At 41.6% G+C, this 23,463-nt stretch overlaps 2 protein-coding genes across 3 annotated transcripts in view; one reads left to right on the top strand and one right to left on the bottom strand.

Moving 5' to 3' along the window:
* The first annotated feature begins 1,911 nt into the window (after positions 1-1,911).
* Positions 1,912-17,074, top strand: PRELID3A (PRELI domain containing 3A). The gene is made up of 6 exons (XM_064507178.1): positions 1,912-2,103; positions 5,404-5,572; positions 5,968-6,057; positions 6,249-6,319; positions 6,413-6,515; positions 11,568-17,074. The coding sequence occupies exons 1-6, from the start codon at positions 2,072-2,074 to the stop codon at positions 11,703-11,705; spliced, it is 603 nt and encodes a 200-aa protein (XP_064363248.1). The 5' UTR covers positions 1,912-2,071; the 3' UTR covers positions 11,706-17,074.
* A 2,100-nt stretch (positions 17,075-19,174) lies between these two features.
* Positions 19,175-23,463, bottom strand: part of SPIRE1 (spire type actin nucleation factor 1) — a 123,866-nt gene continuing 119,577 nt past the window's right edge. For both annotated transcript variants that reach the window (XM_026094330.2, XM_026094329.2), the window contains one exon: positions 19,175-23,188. In XM_026094330.2, the coding sequence (XP_025950115.2) occupies positions 22,930-23,188 (259 nt within the window). In that variant the 3' untranslated portion in view covers positions 19,175-22,929. The remainder of the gene's footprint in view (positions 23,189-23,463) is intronic.

Here is a 23,463-nt window from a genome sequence, read left to right as displayed (position 1 = left end):
ATAGCACCTGTGGTTGAAGTTTTTTAGTACAGGATGGTTACGTTTTCCTGCTTTCAAGATCTTATTTGGTTCAGGGCTCCAGCTGTCATCCCTTAAAGGTGGGAAGATTTCAACTAGTCTCCATGTCTGACAGTTGCTTCGCTAGGAGCCATTCCTACCCTGGAGAGTGCTTGCTTTTTCCAATCCAGACCATCAACAGCAATCCATGACTGCAGTCATAGCCCAAGAAAACCATTTTTCAGGCTACCTGTCCTGAGCTACTGCTGCAGAAACATCATGCTGGGGAACAGGGAAAGAGCCAAAACGGACATGCAAATCAAAGGGTTGCCACCGGCCCTGGTTTCTTCTGCTGTGGTGGTTAGTGATCCTGAAGAGATACTGAAGACAGCTCTCCCATTTTCTCAACAGGTTTCCCTGCGCTCGGCCTGGATGGAGTCATCCTATAGGCTATGTCTGCTCTCACGTTGACCTCAAAAACAGCCACATTGAGGAGTTTTACATATAGTGATACAGGAAGCTTTTTCTTCTGCTATAAAAATCTTTCACCTTCACCTGCCATGAGGTGAAAAGCCAGTGGGCACATCAAAAATATATTCAAATTGTTGTTTGTTGATAATAATACACAAAACCTTTTTAAGAGAACAGACACAAAACATTATCATGGACTTAAAATAGCACAAAATATTATCAGTTTATTAGATAAGAAACTACAGGATACATTCGTAGAAGCTAGATTCCATTCGGGACACTTGGGAGAAAAGAATAGGGATGATTTTTTTTCAGTTCTTATTTTCTCTACATGTACTATCTCCAAATACTTTATTAAACTGTCATACCAATTTGTTTTCCTTTGACAGAAGAGCAATATTAGCATATTTTAATCTACTTGGTTATAATGAAACAGCTGATGAGAATAGCTGAATTAAACAATATTACTTTACTTATTAAACATTAGGCAGCTTTTTCATTGATCTCTTTGTTGGCCTTGGAATGTCTAACAAAGTCAAGCTTCCCACATGTCAAAAGTATGGGGAAGTGAATTGTTACTCATAAGCTTGGCTCCCTCTGCTTTTTTGTTTGTTTTTCTGCCAATGTAGTGGCATTTTATATTGAAATGTTCAAAGTTCACTAGAAAATGACTGCATTTGCTTGTTGCAAAGACAGATTGAGGAATAAGAACATCATTTCACTACTAGGTATAGCAATACATACACCACATTTGGCTATGCATTACATCAAAAATTGTTAGCATATTTAAAACAAAACTCTGATGCAATTAATTCCTAAAGGTCTGTTAAAAGCTGGGCAGTCAGCTGTTTTTTGGCAATAGAGAGCCGCTTCCTGAGTGTTTGGGTAAGCGTGTCTGTGGCAACGGAAAATGTTAATGACTCAAGGATGGAGACAAAGACACTAAAGCTGATAGTAGGAGATGTGTATATGCAAAAAGGGCAGAAATAGAAAACAAATGAGAGTGAGAGAAGACAGAAAACAGTGAATTAGAAACAATACTTTCCGAACCAGATCAAATGATTACTTTCTAGCTGCTACAATTAACATAAATCCCAGCAATTTCAGCTATCAGGTAACACAGGTTATGCCCGAAGCTGATCCGCACAGCCAGGCATAGTCATCCTCCCTCTTTTTTAGTATGATTCATGTTTGCTGCATTGTAATTAGCCCGTGCGTTTCAGGCTGAGGTAACGCCGAGCGCCGCTGAGCAGCAGCACACCGAGGTGCTGGCAAGCTCCCCTCCTGCGTTTCCCCAAACATGCCGACAACCAGCCGGTCTCGTTTCCTGAAGCGCTGCCGGGCGCTGCCACCTCCGCACTCGGACGTTAGCAACCGCTGACAACTGCCGGCCGCAGCAGCCCGGGCGGCAGCGGCGGGGCGGGCCGTGCCGGCGGCTCCGCCCGGAGGCGGTGGCGCCTGACGCAGCGCGGCCGGTGCCGGCCTTGGCCCGCCGCGCTCCGCCCCTGCCCGTCTTCGCCGGCCGGCTCGTAGCGCGCTGCCGGAGCCGCCGTGCTGCCTTCCTGCCCCCACCGCCGCCGCGGGGCCGAGAGCGAGGGCGGCCATGAAGATCTGGAGCTCGGAGCACGTGTTCGGGTGAGCGGCGGGGAAGGGAGCAGGAGCGCCGGGGGCGGCTCTGGCGGCGGGTTCCCCTTCCCGGCCCTCTGGCGCCGGCGCCCTGCGGAGGGGGGGTGAAGGGGAGCGCGCCGCGCTCCGAACGTTACGGTCGTTTAACGGCCGCGGCGCGCTCTCCTCTCCCCTCCCCCCCACCCGCCCGCTGCGCGTGATGGCGGCGGGCTGCCCCCGAGCGGCGCGGGGGTCTCGGCGGGGGTGCCGCTCCTCCGGCGGCCGGGGCAGCCCAGCCCAGCCGCGGCGGCTCGGCGAGGGCAGGGCGGAAGCAGGAACTGGCCCAGGCCGGCCCGAAGGAGGAAGGACGGAGCTCGGCGGCGATGCTTTACCGGTTGCGCTGGTACTCATGACGCTCGCGGGAGTGTCGCGGGTGGGGAGGAGGCTTTCGGCGGAGCTCAGGTCAGAGTCAGGGAGGTGAGCTGGAAATGTGTCCTGCTGGTACCTGTGTCTGCCAGCGGTCGCTCCGGGCTGCTGCGCTGCCCGAAGTGCAGACCTCCATCAGGTCGTGCTTTTTCCTGGGTGGTCAGACTTCATGGTGCGTTAGAGTTTCTCCCGTCTCTTTTTGATGGCATAGGTAGTGGGAAGTGCTGTCCAACAGAGCAGTCATAAAAGTGGCAACACAGCGTAGTTGCTTGAGATAAGATGTGACTATTAAGAAAACTGACTTTCACACTACCATAAAAAAATCGCAAACCACTGTTGCACTTGATGCAGAGGTATGAGTAGAGTGATCTTTGTATCGTAGCTTAGCTATGAGATTCACTCAGAGCTGGCTAGCAGACAAAATCATTAAATGACAGCTGTGTAAGTTTTTGTAACGTTCCTTTTTTGCTGCACTGAACATTTTGAGCACTGTTCTGATCATGCAATTCCAGTTTCATATAACTGGGGATCAATAGGCAAAAGTAACGGCACATATATAGTATCTGCTCAAACTATATGATGGCGCTGATATGGAGGACACAGTAGTTTCAGTGATATTGCAGAATCATAACACCCCCCTTTGCTACTCTTACACATTTGACAGTGTGGCATGCATCCTGATTTAAAGGAGGCAAATAGGTAAAGCCAGCTCATATTACTTTATGGTAGCATTATGACACTGTTAGAAGCAAGGTAAGGTGCTTGCCCATGAGCCTAATTACCTAGGTGAAACAAACACAGGAATTTAAAGGAGGGATGAAGTGAGAATGAAGTTAATTTTTACTTCTTAAAGTAGAGGAGATAGAAGAAGGACAGGTCCTGAAAGTTTTAAGACAAAGAAAGTAAGCTGAGTAGGAGCTTGAAATGGCATGTGGAAACATTGCTGCCAACCCCTGTTCTGCTTCACTACTTCTCAACAACTTTAGGGCCTTTATCTCAGGTTAAAGATTTCTGTCCAAACCATCATCTAATCTGGCTTTCACAGGTTAGTAGTAGAGTTTTTAAAATGCCACTGGTAACTCATCTCTCCAAACCTGATGAGTACAAATCATGCTAGTTTTTGAAACACTTACAAAATATCAAATGTGCAGTTTTATACCATTTTTTTAGTTACATTAATTAGTTGTAGCTAAATTAGTTGTAGTGACATAAATATTAGGCATTCAACTTTAAGATTAGTCTGGTGTCTAAACCAGAGCTTCTATTAAGGAAGTGATAGGCAGAGGCTAATAAAGCCTACGCATGTGTGGCATAACTTCGGAGTTTGAGAAGGATTTCCATCAGCAGGGAGGCAAAGTCTGTTTTATTTGTCATTTTCTCAGAGGTCTGTATTGTAAGGCCTTCGGTCTTATGCTGTAAGGTGTGCATTCGGTCTTATGCTGTAAGGTGTGCAGATGTAGATAGTTCAGTTTAGGAGTTAATGGAACTTTGTTGTGCATTGTTGATCTCTGACTCTTATAAACCCTCAAGGACACTTAACTGCAATTTGACCTCGTCAGTTTGTGTATCTTCTATTGATGATGGTGTATAGATTATGATGCATAGTCAGATCATCAACTTGCTTGTTATCTTCAATTCAATCAACTGGAGATAATGGGGAGTGGTTCTCTAGTTCTCCTCCTGCGGTAGTAATTGAGGGCTCTATCTTTCTTGGTTGCACCACTAAAGCTGAAAGACCTTTTCATGCTTTTCTTGTTGGAAAAGAATTTATTTTTGCAAGCCTCTGTTGGTTCTTACTGTGGTGTACTGTTAATACTCTTCTGCGGTGGTCTAATTCAAGACAAAAAGTAATGTTCTTGAAAGTCAAATTCATTTACGGCACTAAGTGTAACTCTTCAGGACAAGTTTACACACATGAGCCTTCTTGAGATAGGTATCAATATGTTACAGGTATTTTACACACCTTTCATTCCATTTCATGTATCAGTTACTCTGAATGCAGATATCATTGTTTAGGAACAAAATTCCTGTATTGAATCAAGTCCATGACTTATCTAGACTCTGCTAGGGCTGGCTTTGGGTATCTCAGAACAAGATATATGAAGTCCCACAACAAGAAGATATGGACAGCCTGTTCTCTACTGCTCTGGTCCCAGTAGTTTGAGATTACCATGGATGTCACTGAGGCTCAAACTTGTTTAATAGAAACTGGTCTGTAGCAATGAGAAGAGTAGCCAGAACTGTAGTTCATGCTAACAAGCCTGCTGGAAGCAGTACTAAATGTGCCTCAAGATTTAAGGCAGTGAGTTGATGTGTCTTCTGAAAATCTGTTTTTTTTATTTCGAATTTTCTGGTTAGTTATTTATGTTATAAATGCTCATTAGTCTCACTTACTTCTTTTTTCCTTTATTTGGTATACTTAGAGTTATAGAGAAAATCAGGTAGGAACAGACTTCTAGAGGTCATCTAGTCCAGCCTTTTTCTCAAAGCAGGGCTAACATAGAAGTTAGATCAGGTTGCTTTTCCAGTTGAGTTCTAAAATAGATGGAGATTCAATGGCCTGTGTGGATAGCTTGTTCCAGTGCTCAGCCACTCTGTCAATGTGTTTTTTCCATATAGCTAATCAGAATTTCACTTGTAGCAATTTGTGACTGTTGCCTCTTGTCTTTATTTCTGTTAGTTTTGGGGTTAATTATTCCTTAGTTTTAACAAAAGGATGTTTCTGTTTTTTCATGCATATATTCTTGCTTATTGCCATTCCAAGCATCACTGAATTCTGAAGGAACTCTTGGAAGTTACTAGCCTGTACAGCACATGCACACATGAGCTAGATCCCCGATTTAGCATTGACTGAATACTAAAATACAACATAATTGTAAATATTGTCTCCTCTTCTTTTGCCAGGCACCCCTGGGATACAGTGATCAAAGCTGCTATGAGAAAGTATCCTAACCCAATGAATCCATGTGTAGTAGGAGTAGATGTCCTCCACAGAAGCCTTGATAATCAGGGGAGGTTGCATAGTCACCGTCTTCTCAGCACAGAATGGGGACTACCAAGTATTGTAAAAGCGGTATGATTTTACAGTCTTATGGTTTGCTACTGATGTGATGCATTTTTCTGTAATCATCTGGAATTGGAGCTGAATTCAAAATAAAAGCTTAATGTATAGGAAATATTTTCCAGAAATATTACATAAGCTGTCATCAGAGTACTTTGTAGCAGGAATATATTTTAGGCTTTAATATGTCTGCAGTGTATATGTCAACATATGCCTTTCAGACTGGTCTGTGTCATTTTATATAACTGATAGCATTTACCACTATGTCGTCTTGCTACTGATTACAGTGTTTTGCTAGCAGTTAATTAGTGTGTATTTATTTGGGGTCACTAAGAGCTTGAAACTTACTATTTTGATTTTTTTCCCTTCTTTTCTTTTTAATTTTTGTGTGTTTGTTTTGCTTTTAGATTTTAGGAACAAGTAGAACTCTGACTTACATTAAGGAACATTCTGTGGTAGATCCAGTGGAAAAAAAGATGGAGCTTTGCTCAACTAATGTGAGTGATAGTTTAAGAAGTTTCTGATAATTAATTCTGGAGATTGGATGTTCTGTATTGGTTGTGTTCTTCTATCTACACTGCTTTATCTCTGACATTAAAATGAGTGCTGTTTTACTGAGTAGCACTGCTGATAAAAGAAAAATGAAAGGCAAAAACTGAGGATTTCAGGTCTTTCTTTTCTTTTTAAGATTACTCTCACAAATTTGGTGTCTGTTGATGAAAGACTGGTTTACACACCTCATCCGGAAAACCCCGAGAAGTAAGTAAGGATATTCCTACGCTTTTTGTGTGTAGGAGACAGAATGTTAGTCCAATTCAGTTTAACTGATAAATTTTCTTTATTCTCTTACAGAACTGTGCTAACTCAAGAAGCAATTATTACTGTCAAAGGCATTAGCTTGAGCAGTTATTTGGAAAGCTTAATGGCAAACACAATATCTTCTAATGCCAGAAAGGTACATCATATTTATTCTGTTCTCCATTTTTTTGTTGCTGAAGTATTAATTCTCAAGCATGTGTGCTGAATACTATGCTTAATTTCACTAAACTTTGTGCACTGAATTTCAATTGATGTTTGTGGGACCTCAGCAAGTAGACTCTGATTTACCAAAGCATGAAAAAGTTTCACTATTAAATCTTTGTTTTTTTCTACAATTACACATCGGAACAAACAAACCCCTATGTGTATGCTGTAGTTACTTAGTTACTTTTTAAAATTTTTTTAAATAAAAACACCTTTTTTAAATGGTCATCTTACATTCCCAGGAGTTGAAAGGCTGGTAGTGAAGATAACTTCTCTCTCAGCCTTTATAGCATGTTTTGTGCGCTTCTGTGTCAGTTGCTCCAGTTCTTATCCTTTGCCCTTGGCTTGAAGTAATGTAAGCAGAGGCATATTCAGTGAAGAGATTTAACTATTCTGGCTTTGGTAGGTAACGCTACCCTGACTCCTCTGTCTTGTGCTTGCTTTTTCTATATGGCTTGCAACCTTACAGCTGTCCTTAAGCACAGGCAGATCTGTGAGAGTGCCTATTACTGGTTGCTGGGGCACTTTGTTCTATATTTTTTCTGGGAAGGAAGGAAAGAAAAATGCAGTTGCTGCAGAAGTGTAGGTGTCGCTGCCTAACAGCAGGATGAGTGTGACTGAAACTTGAGCCTGTGTTCTGCATTGCTGGAGAGGTTCAATGTGTTAGAGCCTGGGTATAAGGACAGAATGAGTGAACCTGGGGAGAGAGGAGGCTGACCTGGATGGAATGAACAAATAGAAAAGGGAATCTGGCCTGAGTAACTACTACTGTGCCAGAGAGCCTGTACTTTGGCCAGCTCTTTGTCCCTGGGAGAGATGTTGCTTGACCATGGAAATGTAACCCAGCTTGATAGGCAGCATTGACTAACTAGATGAGAAAGAAGAAAGCCCCTTTCCTCCCTTCCATGTGCTTCTCCAAAAAGGAGAGGGAAAACAGCTTAAAAAAGTAGCGGAATGGAGAAGGAGGAATGGATAAATTCTAGGCATTGGAGAGTAGCAGTAGGTAGCTGAGCACTCTCTGTTTGTTTGAAAGTCATCAATGGAATGTGCTTATTAGATCTTTAAAGGGTAACTGGATGAGAAGGGAATTGTAATTTATGTGGGGCATATACTCTGGTCTGGCAATAGAAATCCAAACCCTAGCTCATAACTGAAGTCAGCCTGGCTTGGAGTCAGGGTAGCAAAGAACTAGTTAGTTGGAATGGCCAGATGACTGGGCATGCTTAGAAGTGCCAGTTGTATTCCTCTCCTGGCATTTCTCAAATACATACATCTCTAATGAACCCAGAGAAAGAGTATAAATATTTTTTGTTGTTCTCTTGGTACCTGTTCAGGTGTCACCCTTGTGAGAACTTTATTTTTAAAGATTCTTCTTCTGTCCTGCCTTTTTAAAAAACATACCGACTGACCAGTTTATAATCAAAAAGGACCTTCTTGGTCCTGTCTGTTTCCCTGAAGAGTCTATTCAAAGATGTTAAACTTGGCAGGAATTTGTACTTGCTGTTACTAGCCCTTTCTTTACCCAGTTAACTACCGTACTTTTACTAGCTCTTCTAGAATGCTATGCTGAGCTTCTGTGTTCTTAGCACCCTTCTTAGACTTTGTTGCTGGAAAATGTTATATCATTATGAAGAAATAGGAAGCAAATAGTGAGATTTTGCTCTGAAGTTTAGAGATGGCAGATGATACCTTACTATTGCAATGATGATGGAAAAATCATTTGCCGTATGTTGTAAATCTTTTCTGTGTTACTCCAGGGGTGGGATGCTATTGAGTGGATAATTCAAAATTCTGAAAGCGCTCTAAGCTAGCAGTTCTCCACATCTGCAGTTTATACTAACTAGTGGTAATGCCAGCATTATTCTTCTTGATACAGCATTTCAGCTTTCTAGCAAATGTGTGCATGAGCTGTTGTGATGTGAACTTCATAAATTAATCTGCATGTATATTTTACTACATACAGGAATGGCAAACATGTTCATTATACTGAAGTTGTAGAGAGTGGGTCAGGCCTAGAATGGATCAATTAACCTATGCTTGTATCACTGAAAGACCAACTTGCTGCAGCCATGTCTTATGCCACGGTATTGCTCGTTGGTATGAAAATGGAATAGTTACTGCAGATAACTAGGCATGTGAATGAGTCCCTCTGCCAAGTGTCCTCTCTGATCTTAGTTTTTGTGGTTTCACTGTTTAAAAGGGGTACCTGAAGGAATTAATAAATTGGTTAGTCACTGGAACTGGCATTATAAAAATGAAACAGAGTCATACCCTTAGGATATAAAATTGGTTTCTCAAAACAGATTGCCTAACAAGGGTAATCTTTTGCATAGTGAAGTTGTATTTGCTTTTCTTACGCCTGAGGAATATTGCTGCCCTTCTGTCAACTTCTGTGGAAATCTGTACAAGGCTTGAAGCTGTAAGAATGCCAGACTTTTCTTGGTGTTTTGTAGTTATATTCATTTCAGTAGTGACATGTCCCATAACAATGTGACTATGACAAAATCTGACTTCCAGGTTGAGAGAGTTAAGTGCCGTTGCCTCTGTGGTGCCTGTGTGGTACCTCTGTGCTGATTGTTTTCTTTCCACTAGTCAGTCTAGCCTGTCTCTGTCATTCCTGTATTTGCATATACTTCAACTAATAAGATTTTTTTTTTTTAAAAAAAAAAGCATCATGCTACTGCTTTTAATTAAGAATGTAGGATTTTTTTCAGACTTGCTTATTTTGAGATCAGCTTACGTGGTGAGTGTTTGCTTTTAAGTTCTCATTCCACTAAACTTCTATGGCTGTTTTTCCAGCAGACTTCAACTACAGAAGCTCAGTTACCTAGGCTCTGTCAACAAATCTCCACATGCACTGTTTGGTCTATTAAACACACATCATACTGCTAACACATGCAATAAAGACTAATGTAATGTGCATGCTTTATTATGAATGTGCTTGCTTAATGAGTTGTAGAAATTATTGTACACTGTGAAACTTTATAGACCAATCCTCTGTCAGATTTTTCTTTTTTAACTGGATAGTTCTGTGATACATGGAAGCTTTGCGTCTCTTTAAGATTTGTAACTTAAATTCCCATGCAAGATACTACTAAAATTTCTCACCAGTATTATGGGTTTATTCTTAGCTGCAAAATATAGCATATGCAGGACTAAGGAAATGTATGCAGACCTATGTAATCTTAAGAGCAGAAGGAAGTACCTTCATAGTCTGGTTTGAAAGTCATGGATTTTTGTTGTTGCTGTTAATGAATACATCAGCTAAAATACCTTGACCTGGTTGTTTTCATAGTCAGGGCCTCAAAAGAATCTCAGTGATTTTTTTACTGAGCATTTTCTATATCAAAGCTGTTTGATTGTCCGACAAGCCTGATCTTCTTTGTGTGACTAGATAAATATAACATCTAAGTTGTTGCTGTCTTACCCAGTTCTCTGTGCATGGTGTTACCTAAGAGGACATTTCAACCTGACTTTTAAATATCCAAATGTATGCTTATTGAAATATGATTCTTCCTCTCTCTCCCTACTTTGTACTTTGAAGAGTACTCTACTCAACTAATTGATGGTTACTTACAACTTGTTGCCATGCAGTACCCTGCTCTTGTCTGGGTGCTTTTATGCGTGCTTCACTACTGTTCCCAAGCCTTGCACAGGGCCTAGAGATGATGAAATCTGAGGAAGTTATCACCTGCTGAAACATGGTCAATTTGGTGCTCAGACAGAAAACTCAAAAACTAAATCATACTCTTCTAAGGATTTTTTATTTATTATTATTTTTTCTCTAGAAACCCAGACTTAACAGTGCTTGGAACAAAAATAGCGTGTCAGAGTTCAGAATAAAACTGTGTCTGTGGGCCTTTTTCCTGCCCTTTGCCACAGTCCTTGCAGAGGACTTGGACACTGATGCTTGCTTTTCTGAAAACTTCAGACTCTTGAGGCTCAGACCCTTTATCTCAAAAACTTCTCTGGACTAGGCTGAAGCCATGTGGCTCCTAGTTACTGCCCTCCACTGTTTGTACTTCTTGCTCTTAGTAGGGTAATAGTGATGAATGTCTCTACCTTCTCTCTAGATGAGAAAAGGCCAGGTGTTTTCCTAGTCTCACACCATCTGCTTGTTTTGGCAAAAGCTGTCATCCTGAGAATGTGGAGCTCTGAAATTTTGCACTTTAACTTAGTTAGGGGTGCATCTGTTTATATGTCTGCCTTTATTGTGAGGCTGCACACTGTGGTCACTGTGGCATGGCCGGCTGCAGGGTCTTCATAAGGCAAAATGTTTTCAAAGTGCTTATTTACCTGGATTTGACTGCTCTTACTAAAGTATTGGCTTTCAGTACTTTTAGCTTGGAGACACCCCTACCCATTCTGAGAACTGGATAAAGCAAGATCATGCCTTGATGTAAAAGGCATGATTGTAGTCTTTCGGTTTGTTTCTGGTTTATATGTGGAGAAGTTGCTGTGCATGAATACAGAACTCAGTGTGATTTCATCTTTGTAAACTCTTACTGGAGATCAAACCCCTTAGCTGCTGTCTCTAAGAGCACCTGGAAGACTAGCTTCCTTTCTGCTGGATCATTGTCTCAAAAACTGTACATATGTAACTCGGTTAAAGATTCTGAGAACAGTAGCTAGATTTTTTTTCACAAATTTGCTGTTGGGATGGCAGGAGCAATGAACTGTATAAACAGCAATGCTCCTACGTAATGGAACTTAACTGCTGAATTAGGCTTTTTCATAGGTGCTCTATTGGTAGCTCACACCAATATTGCATCAAGTTCTTGCATGTGGGTTATGCAGATGTCTTTGCAGTGAAGTTTCAGTAAGAAGATGCTAAGAAATTATCAATATAATCCTATATCAGACTATGCAGGATATGGAAATAATTTTAAAACAAATCTCATGTCTGACAGAGGAAAAACTATAGGAACATGAATAGTGGCATTGTATCTGTTCTGATTCTAAATTACAATATTTCTCCTGGCAGGGTCGAGATGCCCTGGAATGGGTGATCAGCAAATTAAACACAGAACTGGAGGAACTCAAGTCAACGCGTGAAAACATGAAATCAGCCATGGCAGCAGCATCAACAGAAAACTGGAGCCAAAAACTACCAAGTAACTGACAGAAAAGTCTTATTCTGCAAACGTTTTTGTAGATCTCCCTTCCAAGGTTGATCTGCACAGGTTTTATATGTTTATAAGAATATTGGATCAGAGGAAAAATCTAGGAAAAGTAACCTTATCCCCTGTCTCCAAGGCAGCTCCTGTTGCCTACTGAATGTGACCTCCTGCAAATGCTCTTTTTGTTTAAACAACCTCCTTTAAACAGTGGAAACAGAACATTTAGCACATTTAAAACTGCCCAAAATGTGCCTTCTATAACAAAAGTGGAGAATATGTTTCTTATATTTTACACCATCTTAGCTTTTTGTACTCTAACTTTAAAAGAACTCGTTCGTTTATTAAGGGTTTTTCATAAGAGCATTTGTTCTATGAAGGTCTGATAGGTACTAAAGCGCTGAATTTTGTCTGTTTTGTAACCTCTTATGACCATTCAAAGGGAACTATGTGAGAGAGAATGTGATACCATAGAAAAAGATACCTTGAGGATCATCCCAAAAAGCTAAAACTTGTGTGGTACTAACTCTTCTTAGGTGTTTAAATGTGCTGTCTGAACGAGACACACGGATACTTTACCTCTTGGATGTTTGTATCCAAACATAGATAAAGTTTCTATTGATGTTAATAGTCTAACCCAGTTGCTTTTTGTAGGGAGAAGGGTATAATTTATTGTCATATTTATTAACCTGCTGTAGTTCCTCTCTTCACTACCAGAAGAGCAGTGGTAATTCCTGCAAGGCGCTGGAAAATACTTCTGTCATTTATTTGCAAGAAGGCTACTTGTAGGCTACTTGAATGAATAGACTGTGCTGTTCCACCGGTCCTTGCTTTTGACATCATGTCTTAACAGAGGAAGACACTCCGATGCAATAAGTAGAAGAGCTCAAATGAGAAATAAGCAAGAAACTTGAAATCCAAAGGGTAGTATCTCATAAGCAGGTACCTCTTTTTTCTCTAAAAGAAGACAAAAGTAGAAGAAAAAACAAATGGACTCTCCTTTTTCAGTGCTTTCCACAAACTACTGACTACTGGTTTAACTTAGTTTTTTTAACATTTTGCCATATTGGCACAAAATATTGTTAGGATCGTTTTAAATATTTCTCATTATGTGGAAAAATACTCTAGTAACTGCAGGAATTGCTTTCTTAAAACATGCTTAAATACAGATTGATACCGGAGTATTAGCCTTTGTTTGAAGTTCACAAAAACTTTCTTTTTTGGTCCAGGCATAGCATACATGTTTTATGCAGCCCTCTGTTAGGGCATTTTAACTTATTTTTTTTGTGTGCACACAAACTGAAATAAATGTTGCAGGGATGTTTACTGGTGCCAATGGCAACCATGTCTTTAGGAAGCTGTTAAAGAGAACGAGTAAAAAGTAGAAGTAGTAAAATGTTTGTCACTCCGTTTTGAGCTCATAACTTAAAAGTGTCTGTAGCTTAAGGGAAATTGCAGAGTCCATGTTTTGTAGCTTGAAAGTGAACGTTAATTTGGGTGTAACTATAGTCTAGGTGAATTATATGATCCTAATGAATAAACTTAATTTTTAAAAAATATATTAGTCAAAAGCAATGAACTGAGAAGCTAATATTCACATTGCTCTTTTAATATGGACCTAAAGCCTTTATTTTGGAACAGAAACTTAGAACTTTAAGGTGTGGTAGCAGCTCCTCTTGTGGAAGATGTGCTGTATAGTTTTGGTGTGAGTCAGTTGTCATGCTTTTCTAATGAATGTCGTGCCAGTCCCTGGATAAAGAGTGCAGGAGAATGTTACAGCTTGTCGTGATGCCCTGCTAGAAAGCGGAAGGCAGCTACAGCAGAGCTGCGTGAGCAGCAGGAGGAGATGAGTGCATGTGAGTATGCATGTGTAAACCTGTACTACAGCATTCCCATGTATGCCTATTGCAGGTGATGGAAACTTGAGTGTGAAGAGGTAGAAAAGTCTTATGACATGTTCATCTATTGTTTCAGTTCAGTGCAAGAATTGTCTAAAGCCACTTCTTACACTGGATTTGAAATAATTGCTTAGTGTTGTGTTCAAGTTGGCTAATTTATGTATAGCAACTTCCAGTGCTGGCTGATGTTACAGAAAAGTCACTGCAGGCTCCTGTTTTCTGTCCAGAGCCAACCTTGTCTGCCACACCTTGGTCAGTACAAGTTATGCATCAATTTTCTAGATGACTTTATTTATGCTTTTTTTTTGTCTTCCACAAACAAATCCATAGATGCCTGTGTATACACGTCTTTTCTGTTTTCATTGCACACTGTAAGTTTTAGGCTGTTTTCTCTCCATTTCACGCTATTCAATCAAGAGCTAGACAGCTGGGTGTGTAGTTGGACACTCTCTCTGCTCTCTCTCTCTTGCCACCGGTTGGCACCTTGCCTGCTTGTGCTCTGTCCTCTTCTGCTTTTCTCTAGGCTAAATGGGAGAGGGGAGGAGGGAGAATTTCTTCCAAAGGTCTGGCCAGTCACCCAGCCGCCTCACGCTGCTGCCAGAACAGCGCTGCTGTTTCCAACCTTTTTGCCTTCTGGGCTTATTGATCTTCCCTGTGGTAGGTGGTTTTTACATGTGTGTCTGTAGGACCATGCAGTCAGTGGTCACATTTGGACTCGGTAGACTTTGCTTCAGTGTTTAGCAGATGAAGCGATAAGTAATTTGCTGTAAGCTTCCCTGGAGACTTTCACTCTTTTGTCTGCTACTCGTTTGATTTGAATGCAGGTCTCCCAAGCTTCCTCTCCCTTGACCACATGAGTCCTGTCTGGGGGATCTGATGGTATGTACAGCGTTGCTTCCCTGACAGTTTTTAAGGCACTCTGTCTACCACAGTGTTACAGTCTGAAGTTAGCTGTTGGGCCAAAAAACCTGTGGAATTGCATATCTTGTTCTTGCACACCAGTCCTTCCCTAGAGAAGCTCTCCCCCCCTCATCCTTTCTTTATTTATTGATAATGGCTACAACGCATTTCTGACATCAGTTTTATGTCATATGTGCACTGACTGAGCTGTTTGTCAAAGCCACAAAACCAATAGTGATGCAAAAGCCTAGACTGCTTGCTGAGGTAGTCTTCGGTTTGGTTTAGCAACAGCCTGGGACATAGGAGGAAAAAACTTTAATAAAGCAGGAATAGTGTTAAGTCAATGCTCATTAACTTGGAAGGATCTTGAACTGGTGGGGAAAAAGCAGAAGAGAGCTCGGCACTGATAATTATACTGATGAACAGGTAACAAGTGCAGATTCAAATAAGAAGCCTGTGGTTTAAGAGTTGAAAATAGAAAGGGACATAGCGATACGGGGGTGTGGGGGGTATTCACTGTCATTGCTCAAGCCCCCAAAGCTTGCGGTTCGGTGTTGCTCAACCATTAGGTTGAATTTAAGGGAAAGGGAGTGTTTTTGGGGGGGGAGGGGGAAGATGTGTGCATAGGGAGGTGGTTGGGTTTTAAGCATTTATTGCTAGCATCTCAGTTTGAGCAGAAGGGTGACCACTTGCCCTGCCCAGCAACTCAGCTGCAGAACGGCTGGCGTTTCAGGCTGCCAGCTGGTTTGCAACTGTGGGGGAAAAGGTGAAGGAAGGAAGCGACAGTTTCAGGAGCTTAGAAAACTGGGCCTGTTAGCTCTCAGCCTTGAAGGATTTTAGGATGTTGAAGATAGATACCCAATTTGAGGTAAACCATGGTTTATGGCTGATGTCTATATATTTTTTTCTTGCTAGTGCAGAAAGGCTAGTGTTAGCAACAAAAGTCATTAACTTAAACCTGTACAGTACAATGGTCTTGTGTGTCATCTGTAACTGTCTCACATAGACTACTTTTTCTTTCTGACTTGCTTTTGCTGCAGCATCTATCTTCCTTCCCCCATGGTGTCAGCAGGCAGAATGGTGAAAGCTTCATAGTTGTAGGGAAACTGAGAAATTCTAGCGTTAGTTACGGCATTCTCAAAAGACCTGCTTGGCACAAGTAAAGAAACTGAACTGCAATACTTAAAGTATCAAACATTTATGTATGTATTTGATGGTGTAAAGTAGCACTGAGTAAGATGAACTCAAACAGTAACATTCCTTGACCTGACAATTTTCATTTAAATCTTTAGGTGGAGCAATTTTTTCTACTCTTGCATCTTCTTAGATTGTAATCTCTGAAGGCCAGGAATCTGTGAAGTGTCTGTGTACACTGTGGTGCTATCTAAATAAACGACCTGTTCAGTTTAAAAAAAAACTTGTGTAACTCCTGTAATATAAAATGGGCTGTTGGTTTTTAGAAAAGTCTTAAAGATACATTTTTTGAATTAGTCTGTGCTAGGTAAGCAGTAGGACAAAATAACAGGCTTCCTGGAACTTGCTGTAAGCCACAAATTACACTGTTCAAAAGCTGTGTAGTTGTCCTTTGTGTCTGAATGGGTATCTCCCTTTGGATCTGGCACCTGCTATGTATGGCAGTGAAACAGGAAAGAATCATCTAAAATGATTAGTCTTGATTTATAAATGAGAGATTACTTTTTCTCATAAGTTATCTTTCTTTGCCCCTTTACTCTCCCCCAATGAACACTACTTACCACAGGTCAGAAATCAATGCATTACTTGTCAGCCTTTTAATTACAGCCCAGGAGGAAGGACATGCTTTCACTATGCATTTATTCACAGAAAAGGGCTTTTTTGTGAAGCTGAAGACCTGTCTTCTCAATTCTTCCACAACTTAGGTTTGAGATATGTTTTTTTTTTTTTTTAAATTGGTAAAGTAAAATCATTACTAAGGATTTTTAATTTGGGCCCTGCTGGTTCAGCACTTACCTGTCTTCACCCTTCTGCAATTCTTTTAAACCTAGTTAAAAGCTGTAGCAGCTAAGATTCAGTGCTACAAAGAAATGCAGTACTTGATTAGACTTGATATCATCAGCTGTGCTCTGTAAGAAATAATGCTTACCATCTTTACAGTTGGATCAAGCAAGTACGAGCAATGAAATGCTAGTTTAAAGAAATTTTTATTAGTAATGCATAAACAAGAAATTGCATTTCAGTACCATGTAACATGAAAACAAGCAGAAGAAAATTCTAATGCCTTTCTCGATTATAACCGAAGGAGCTGGTGTACCTGAAGCCACAGAGAAACTACATGCGCATTGATAGCACAGAAGTGCAAGGTATTGAAGTTCAAAGGGAAAGAGTTTGTGCTTTATGCCTGTTCATTCCAAAAAAATATCTCTCGTTTGAGATTTTTTTTTTTTATTAAGGGAATGGGGGGGACCAGCTTTAATAGCAATACAGCTGAAATAAATAAATACACTCATTTTACGTATTGCATCTTTGTTTCACTTCCAAGTTCACAGGTTATGTAACCACCAACCTCTTCAAATAAAAACATGCTGTTTTAAACTTGGGCTTTGGCCTCTGGCACTGCTGTAAGCTGGGTCATGAGAATGTGTCCTCTGTATATATGGATGGGCACATCAACTTAATTGGATGTTTTGGAAGCCATATTTCTGCTGGAAATTATGTCAGTTTGGAACCACGCCTAGATTTAGCACTCTAAAATTCAATTTAACCCCCCACCACTATTTGTTAGCGCACAGCACAGGGCTGGGAATTGCCCAAGATGATGGAGGCTCTGCATGTTACCTACAGGAACGTTTCTGGTCAGAGAACCCAGGGAGGGATCTGGGGCTTAATGGAAACAACTGCATGGGAGGCACCAACAACAGCCATCTCCTACTAAACTGCTCACCTCTTTGCACTTGCAGGTCTTTTTTTTTAATCAAATGGGCTACTAACCAAACAGGTCTTTTCCAGCTCTGATGGTACGTTAGGTAGCCTGGCACCTCTAGATAAAGACTGTGTGCTTAAAAACATTTTTAGCTACAGAAAGGCTTATCGGCATCTTTCCAAATAGCTTCTAGGACTGTCCTGCAAAACCCACTCCATTCAACTCAACTTCAGCCACTCAACTCTAGTGGCTTCTTTCATTATTTCAGGATACAGAGCCAAGTCTGCTTCAGTTATTTGAAAGTCAGTTCAGCCAGGCATTGCTGCTGTAAGATGGACCAACCAGAGAAGAAACTGAGAATTCCTTTAGTGAATTGCAGTTAAGTGCAAAACTGCCACATAAATTTTGCTGTGCTCATTAATTTGAGTAATATTGTTTAGCTCCATCTCCTGCTTACATGCCATGACATTCTTTGAGTGCTAACACTGTAAAATTCATTCATAAATCCTTGCTTAGCAAAGTGTTTTAACGTTTCAACTATAAAGAAATCAGTTAACTTTTCATAGTGGTGCTAGGTGTTTTTAAGTATTTAATGCTGATGGGACCTTGCACTTCAGATTAATATGAGATCTAACACTGAGCACTCATACAACTCTTTCATCAGCAGCTCTCCAAATTCTTTAAACAGTTGTAACCACTTTGTAGTCCCTGTTTTTGCAGGTGGTGAAACTGCAGCACAGAAGGATTTGCAGCTTACTTGAGATAAACTTGAGTAAGAAGACCCTGGGACAAGTACTGGGATTTTTTTCAGTGCCAAGCCAGGAACAAACAGGTCTGTGGCTCCCTCTCTGCCTCGCAGGTGCTCTCCAGGCTGCCGGAGCTTGCAGGCCCTGCACCGAGGGGCTGTGGCCCTGACTTGCTCAAGCTGCCATGAGGGCAACAGTAACTGACCTGCACTTAGAGGTCAGGACACAGGGTCTGCACCTTACTATAGTACATGAGCCTGACACACGCCCCTCTCTGTTTGCTTTCCTATTGGGAAATTTTGGTAAATAGTAATTTGAAGTACCTAAACAATCTGAAGCACTTCAGTAAAAATCAGACAAAAACAACAGAACAGATTTTTATAGCTGGAATCAATATTCATAAGTGCTCCCAGATTTATCTTAAGATACCTATATACAAAAAGAAAAAAACAAAACAAAACAGCAGGGCAGGTCCAAGTTATGAACATGGAAACACCATTAAGTTTTATAGTAACATAAACGTAGTCCTTGTACTGTAGCACCAGAGCACACACAGTTTCAGCACCTTTCCCTGACGCCTGTGTGGTGTCACCCCTTCACGGATGACCACACTCACAGGAGAGACATTCCTAAAAGATGTACAGAGCTGCTAGATGAGATGAAGCATGAAGGTAGCAATCAGGACAGTCTGAAGTTGGCACTTTTCAGTTATTTTTATATGATACAACATGCAGCCAATAACTAACCACAGAAGCTGATCCTGAATTTTCCAGGGAGACAAAGGAGGCGCTTGAAAGTGAAAAGGGAACGCCACTAGAATGGTGATAGAAAGATTCTCCCTGCTTCTAGTTAAAAAGAAAAAAAAAATTCTCCAAAAGGTTTCCAGTGCTTCTGTCTGAAAGATGAGGGATGGAGATTATTCAAAGCCTGTGATACATGCAGGAAAGTTCACCTCAGCTCCTGTAGTTGATATAACAACAATTTTGTAACAGAGGGATTTGGCTAGAAATGATCACTACATGCTAATCATATCACCAGGGTTACATAAGCAGTTTTATTGCTATTCTAAGAACACTTTGACATGTTTCCTTCCCTTCATGCAGCCCAGCCAGTGTTCAAATGTTCTTCAACCATTTTCATTAACACTTCTTGTCAAAAGAAACAGCTGATTGATCTTTACAAAACTATAGAAACATGAAAAAGAAAAGGTGAGAACTTTTACATATGCTTACACATGAATAATTAACAAACACAGACAAAGGCTATAATGGAAAGGTATTTTATTTTTGCCAGGTAACGTCACTCCCTCCCCCCTGCCCCCAATATAAAGGAAATAATGGGGGGGAGGCACATCAAACCCCATAAGCAGTATTGTCACCATGAACATTCTCAACAACGGGGTTCATATACAAAATACCAAGACTGTTACTGCCAGTGGTGTTTTTGACTCCTTGGGTCTCTACTGCTATACTTAAACAGGTCTTGGGCATATTAACACAGCTAGAAAAATAAAAGATTTTCAAAATTCATGGACATGACCTCACTGTGCTAGTCCCACATTCTTTTCAGCAGTAATTCACTCTAAAATGCCTATGGAGTGCAAACTGTCTGAAGGGGCTGAAAGCTTTAATAAAGGTAATAGCCAACACACATATAAATAGGACTCATTTTCTTTCTAAAATGTCTTGGAAAAGTCAATTCCCATTGCATGACTGATGGTGACTTCCTAAATATTAATAAATATATTACACATATTTACAAGCTTCTGATTTCTTACTCTGACATGAATGTGACATTTTGACCATAAACAGGACATGCTGGGCAGCACCGTGAGGTACACAGGCAAATGACGAGTGGATTTGGGATGCTAGCACAAGCAGCGAGATGGAAAGCTAAAAATAACCCACTCCGCAGAGATCCAGGCAGAGAGCAAGCTGAGCTCCTCCAGGCTTTACATCATCGACAAACCCATTGCTTTTTCCTTTGCTGAATTAAATGCCAGCATAATGCGGAACAGCTGTGGCAGAGGGAAGGACAGGAGCAAAAGCGGAGAGGCAGCCCGCTGCAGCACCTTTTCTGGAGCTTGCTGGGGCTTGTGTCAGCAGGCCGGAGGGTTTTTCCAGGGCAAGAAGGGAGGTGGGCGTGAACGGCCACTCCCTGCCCCACAGCAGCGCCGTGTGAACACCCAGGCATAGTTCGTACGACCACCTCACCGTTCGGGGTCTGCGCGCTGCCCTGCGCAGCTCCGAGCCCAGCGCTGCTGGGTGTCCGAGGGCAACAAAGCCCCACGAGGTTCGTGCTCTGCCCCCAGGCCTAGCTGGACGCGGGGGGCAGCCGCCCCCAGACAGAGACACTGCCGAGGTGGCAGAGGGAGTGCGACTCCCATGCAGGGGCCGGCGCCTCTCGTGGGTGGCTCTGGCGTGCAGCGGGCACCCGTTTCCCTTTGCACGCTCAGGATTTACCTGGTCCTTGATTCTGCCTGCTCTGCAACGCCCTAACCTCCTCTCAAGGTTAAAATAAGCATGCTGGATATCCTGCACCTTAGTGGCTTGAATTGGAGTGACTGATTGTAACATGTGGCCAGGGCATTTTCAGGAGAAAATTGTAAGAAAGGGCAGATTCAAAGTAAGACTTTTTGTATTTCTTTGAGCCTAGTTTTCCTGATGTGACCACTGTGCAGCAGATGCAAGGCCTGGTTTTGGCACAGAAACGAGAGAAAGCGCTGATGTGGCTGAGATCAGGCAACCCTCCAGCAACAGCAGACCTTTCCTACTTGCCCCCCGCGAGTCCTCATCTCCTACAGCCTTATCTCACTCCAATACTCCAGGTGCTTCAACATGCAAAACACGTTTCCAGAGGTACCCAAAGGGAGGGCCAAGACACCTTACCTCACACAGGACAGCAAAAGAGGGAGAGTTAGCCGTGAGCCCTGCTTTTCCTGTTTGCGTCACTTCAGTCAGAGCTTAAAACATTATTTCAACAAGCTCTGCGTATGCAAAACTTCTCATTTTCTGAGAAGGTGTTTAAAGAAAAATAAGGATGGATGAGTCCCTGGGAAGGTCTAAGGAGACTTTTGCATGTGCTTTTCCAATTAGCTTAAATATACACAAATGGTTGCTCTGAAAACTGCAGTGTAACCTGCAAATACGCTTGGAAGGGGAATCCTGCGGCCCTGGGCAGCAGGAGGAGACCCGCACTGGAACCGGAGCGCAGCTCCTGCCCAGGGGCCAGGCAAGCCGCAGCACCAGGGCCTCCTGGGGAATCTGGCCTCCGCGGGGCTTTTAAATGCACAAGATTTGGACAGGAGGGTCTGTTTGGATACATACATATTTAAAATCAAGTTATGTGAATCCAGTCCCAGCTACTTTGGAGCAGTTCTGAGGTATCTCTCATTAATCTGAAGTATAGAAATGTTAATAAATAGATCTGAAATTTTTCTGCTATGTCACTCTATAATACACTGCTATATAGATATTTAATATGCCTCAGGGTATTAAAAATTTTATGAAAAAGTTACAGTAGTTGATTTTCAAGTATTAATAACTTGGCTATGTTAACTTGCTTTTAAATACCAAAACGATCAAATTATAGACTAAACTCTGGCTATGCCTGAATTAAAAAAAAATTATTTCGAATATAAAAAAGTGCAAAAAAGCATGTGATGTCAGTTAACATTGTAACATTACAGGAACATCTAGTCTAGCATTCTCCTGTGAGTGAATTAAACAGGGAAAAAGAGAATGAGAAAAGCAAAAAATAAAAAGAGAATGCTCCCAATCTGAGACAGCACTGTCCCAAATTTCAGCAGAATACTAAATTCTACAGCCAAGTTAGAAACCCCAGAAAAATGGGGTTAACAGTGGATATGCTGTCAGAAGTAATTACAGCAGTATTAGTGTTCCTTTATAATACAAATGTACACCTTACCCACCTTTCTTCTCTGAGTAACCACAAAAACAACTTTACAGGTATTCAGTTAAAATTAGAACCTCCCTTATTTCCCATCCTCCCCATAGTCTGTACAACTCTGTCGACTATTAAAATTTACTGCTGCTAATCATCATCATCATCGTACATTCAAGATAGAAAGTAAACTACTAAAACCCGCTCAGGAGACACTTAGAAGTACACTAAGGCTTAGAAAGTGGAGCAGCGCAGGGGAACAGCCAACCACAGGGGCAAACGGCGTCGTCAGATATGTTTGCCCAAGGACACAGAGATTGTAAAGTCCCCTGCTGAACCCTGATCTCAGAGCAACAAAATCGGTTCGAAGAAAGATCGTTTTGATCACAGTTGCTCACACTAGGTAGGTGGTGCGCGATACAACCCTGTGCTGTCGAAACTAGGATGCGAGCATTACTAGGCTGGTAATGCCAACAAGACTTACTGTTTGCTACTGTGCTGACACTGACACCTTGTTAGATTTGGATCTCCTTTAAACATATGTTTCAGCTCGTCTCCTGAAAAATGATTCAAAGAATGGTTAAAAAAAGACTGAAAGCAAGAAAAGGCTTTCTAGTTTGAAAGCACACATACAAAAGAGGCAACAACTTCAAACTACTGTTTTTCTTCCAGTGCAAACAGCTGACCCGTTGCGTATCATTCTGTACAGATACAAACACAGCACTGTGTGTCTCTGGAAACCCTCGGAGCAGGAAATCCTGTGAGCTAATGCAAATTCAAGCCGTTAAGTGAAACGAAGCAACGGAATGGCAATCCAGTCTCAGTGACCTTGCTCGTGGATAATGACCTCACGAAAACAAAAGCAAATAAAAAGGCACGAGGCTCAGATCTCATTGATAGTTCGTTCAGATGGGCAGTATTCAGAGGTTCCTGGCGATGACATGTAGAAAGACTGCGTTTTCCTTTTTAACCTGGCTCGCTTGTTGGCCAGAGAGAGGCTGCGTCGGCTTGAATTGATGATTTCTGAAATAAACTTCTTGCAGTCCACGCACACCTCCATCGTGCTCCAGTCCTCCATTAATTCTTTGGGAAACTGTAGCTCTTCATGTGACCTATCCACAGATTTGGACCTTGAGGCCAACCTAAAAGGCAAAAGACCCATCTCATATATTACCAGCGTGCTACTGGGCCCCAAGGCAGGCCTGCTGGAAAATGCAAGACAGAACAGTTTTGACTCAAATCCTGTTTCTCCCTGTCCCAGGGAGGTCAAGCAGTAGAGAGGACAGCTTTTATCTAGTTCAGTAAGATTGCAGGGTGACTAAATGAAGGCAGATGTAAAGTTTAACTTAGCCAAACTAATCTTATTAACAAACATAAATCGATGATGCATCTGTTTAATTTTGACATAGCATCATAG

The sequence above is a fragment of the Dromaius novaehollandiae genome, chromosome 2 (assembly GCF_036370855.1).
Source record: "Dromaius novaehollandiae isolate bDroNov1 chromosome 2, bDroNov1.hap1, whole genome shotgun sequence".
Taxonomy (NCBI): domain Eukaryota; kingdom Metazoa; phylum Chordata; class Aves; order Casuariiformes; family Dromaiidae; genus Dromaius; species Dromaius novaehollandiae.
Note: the sequence above shows the minus strand (reverse complement) of the source record. Positions and strands in the feature narration are given on the sequence as shown.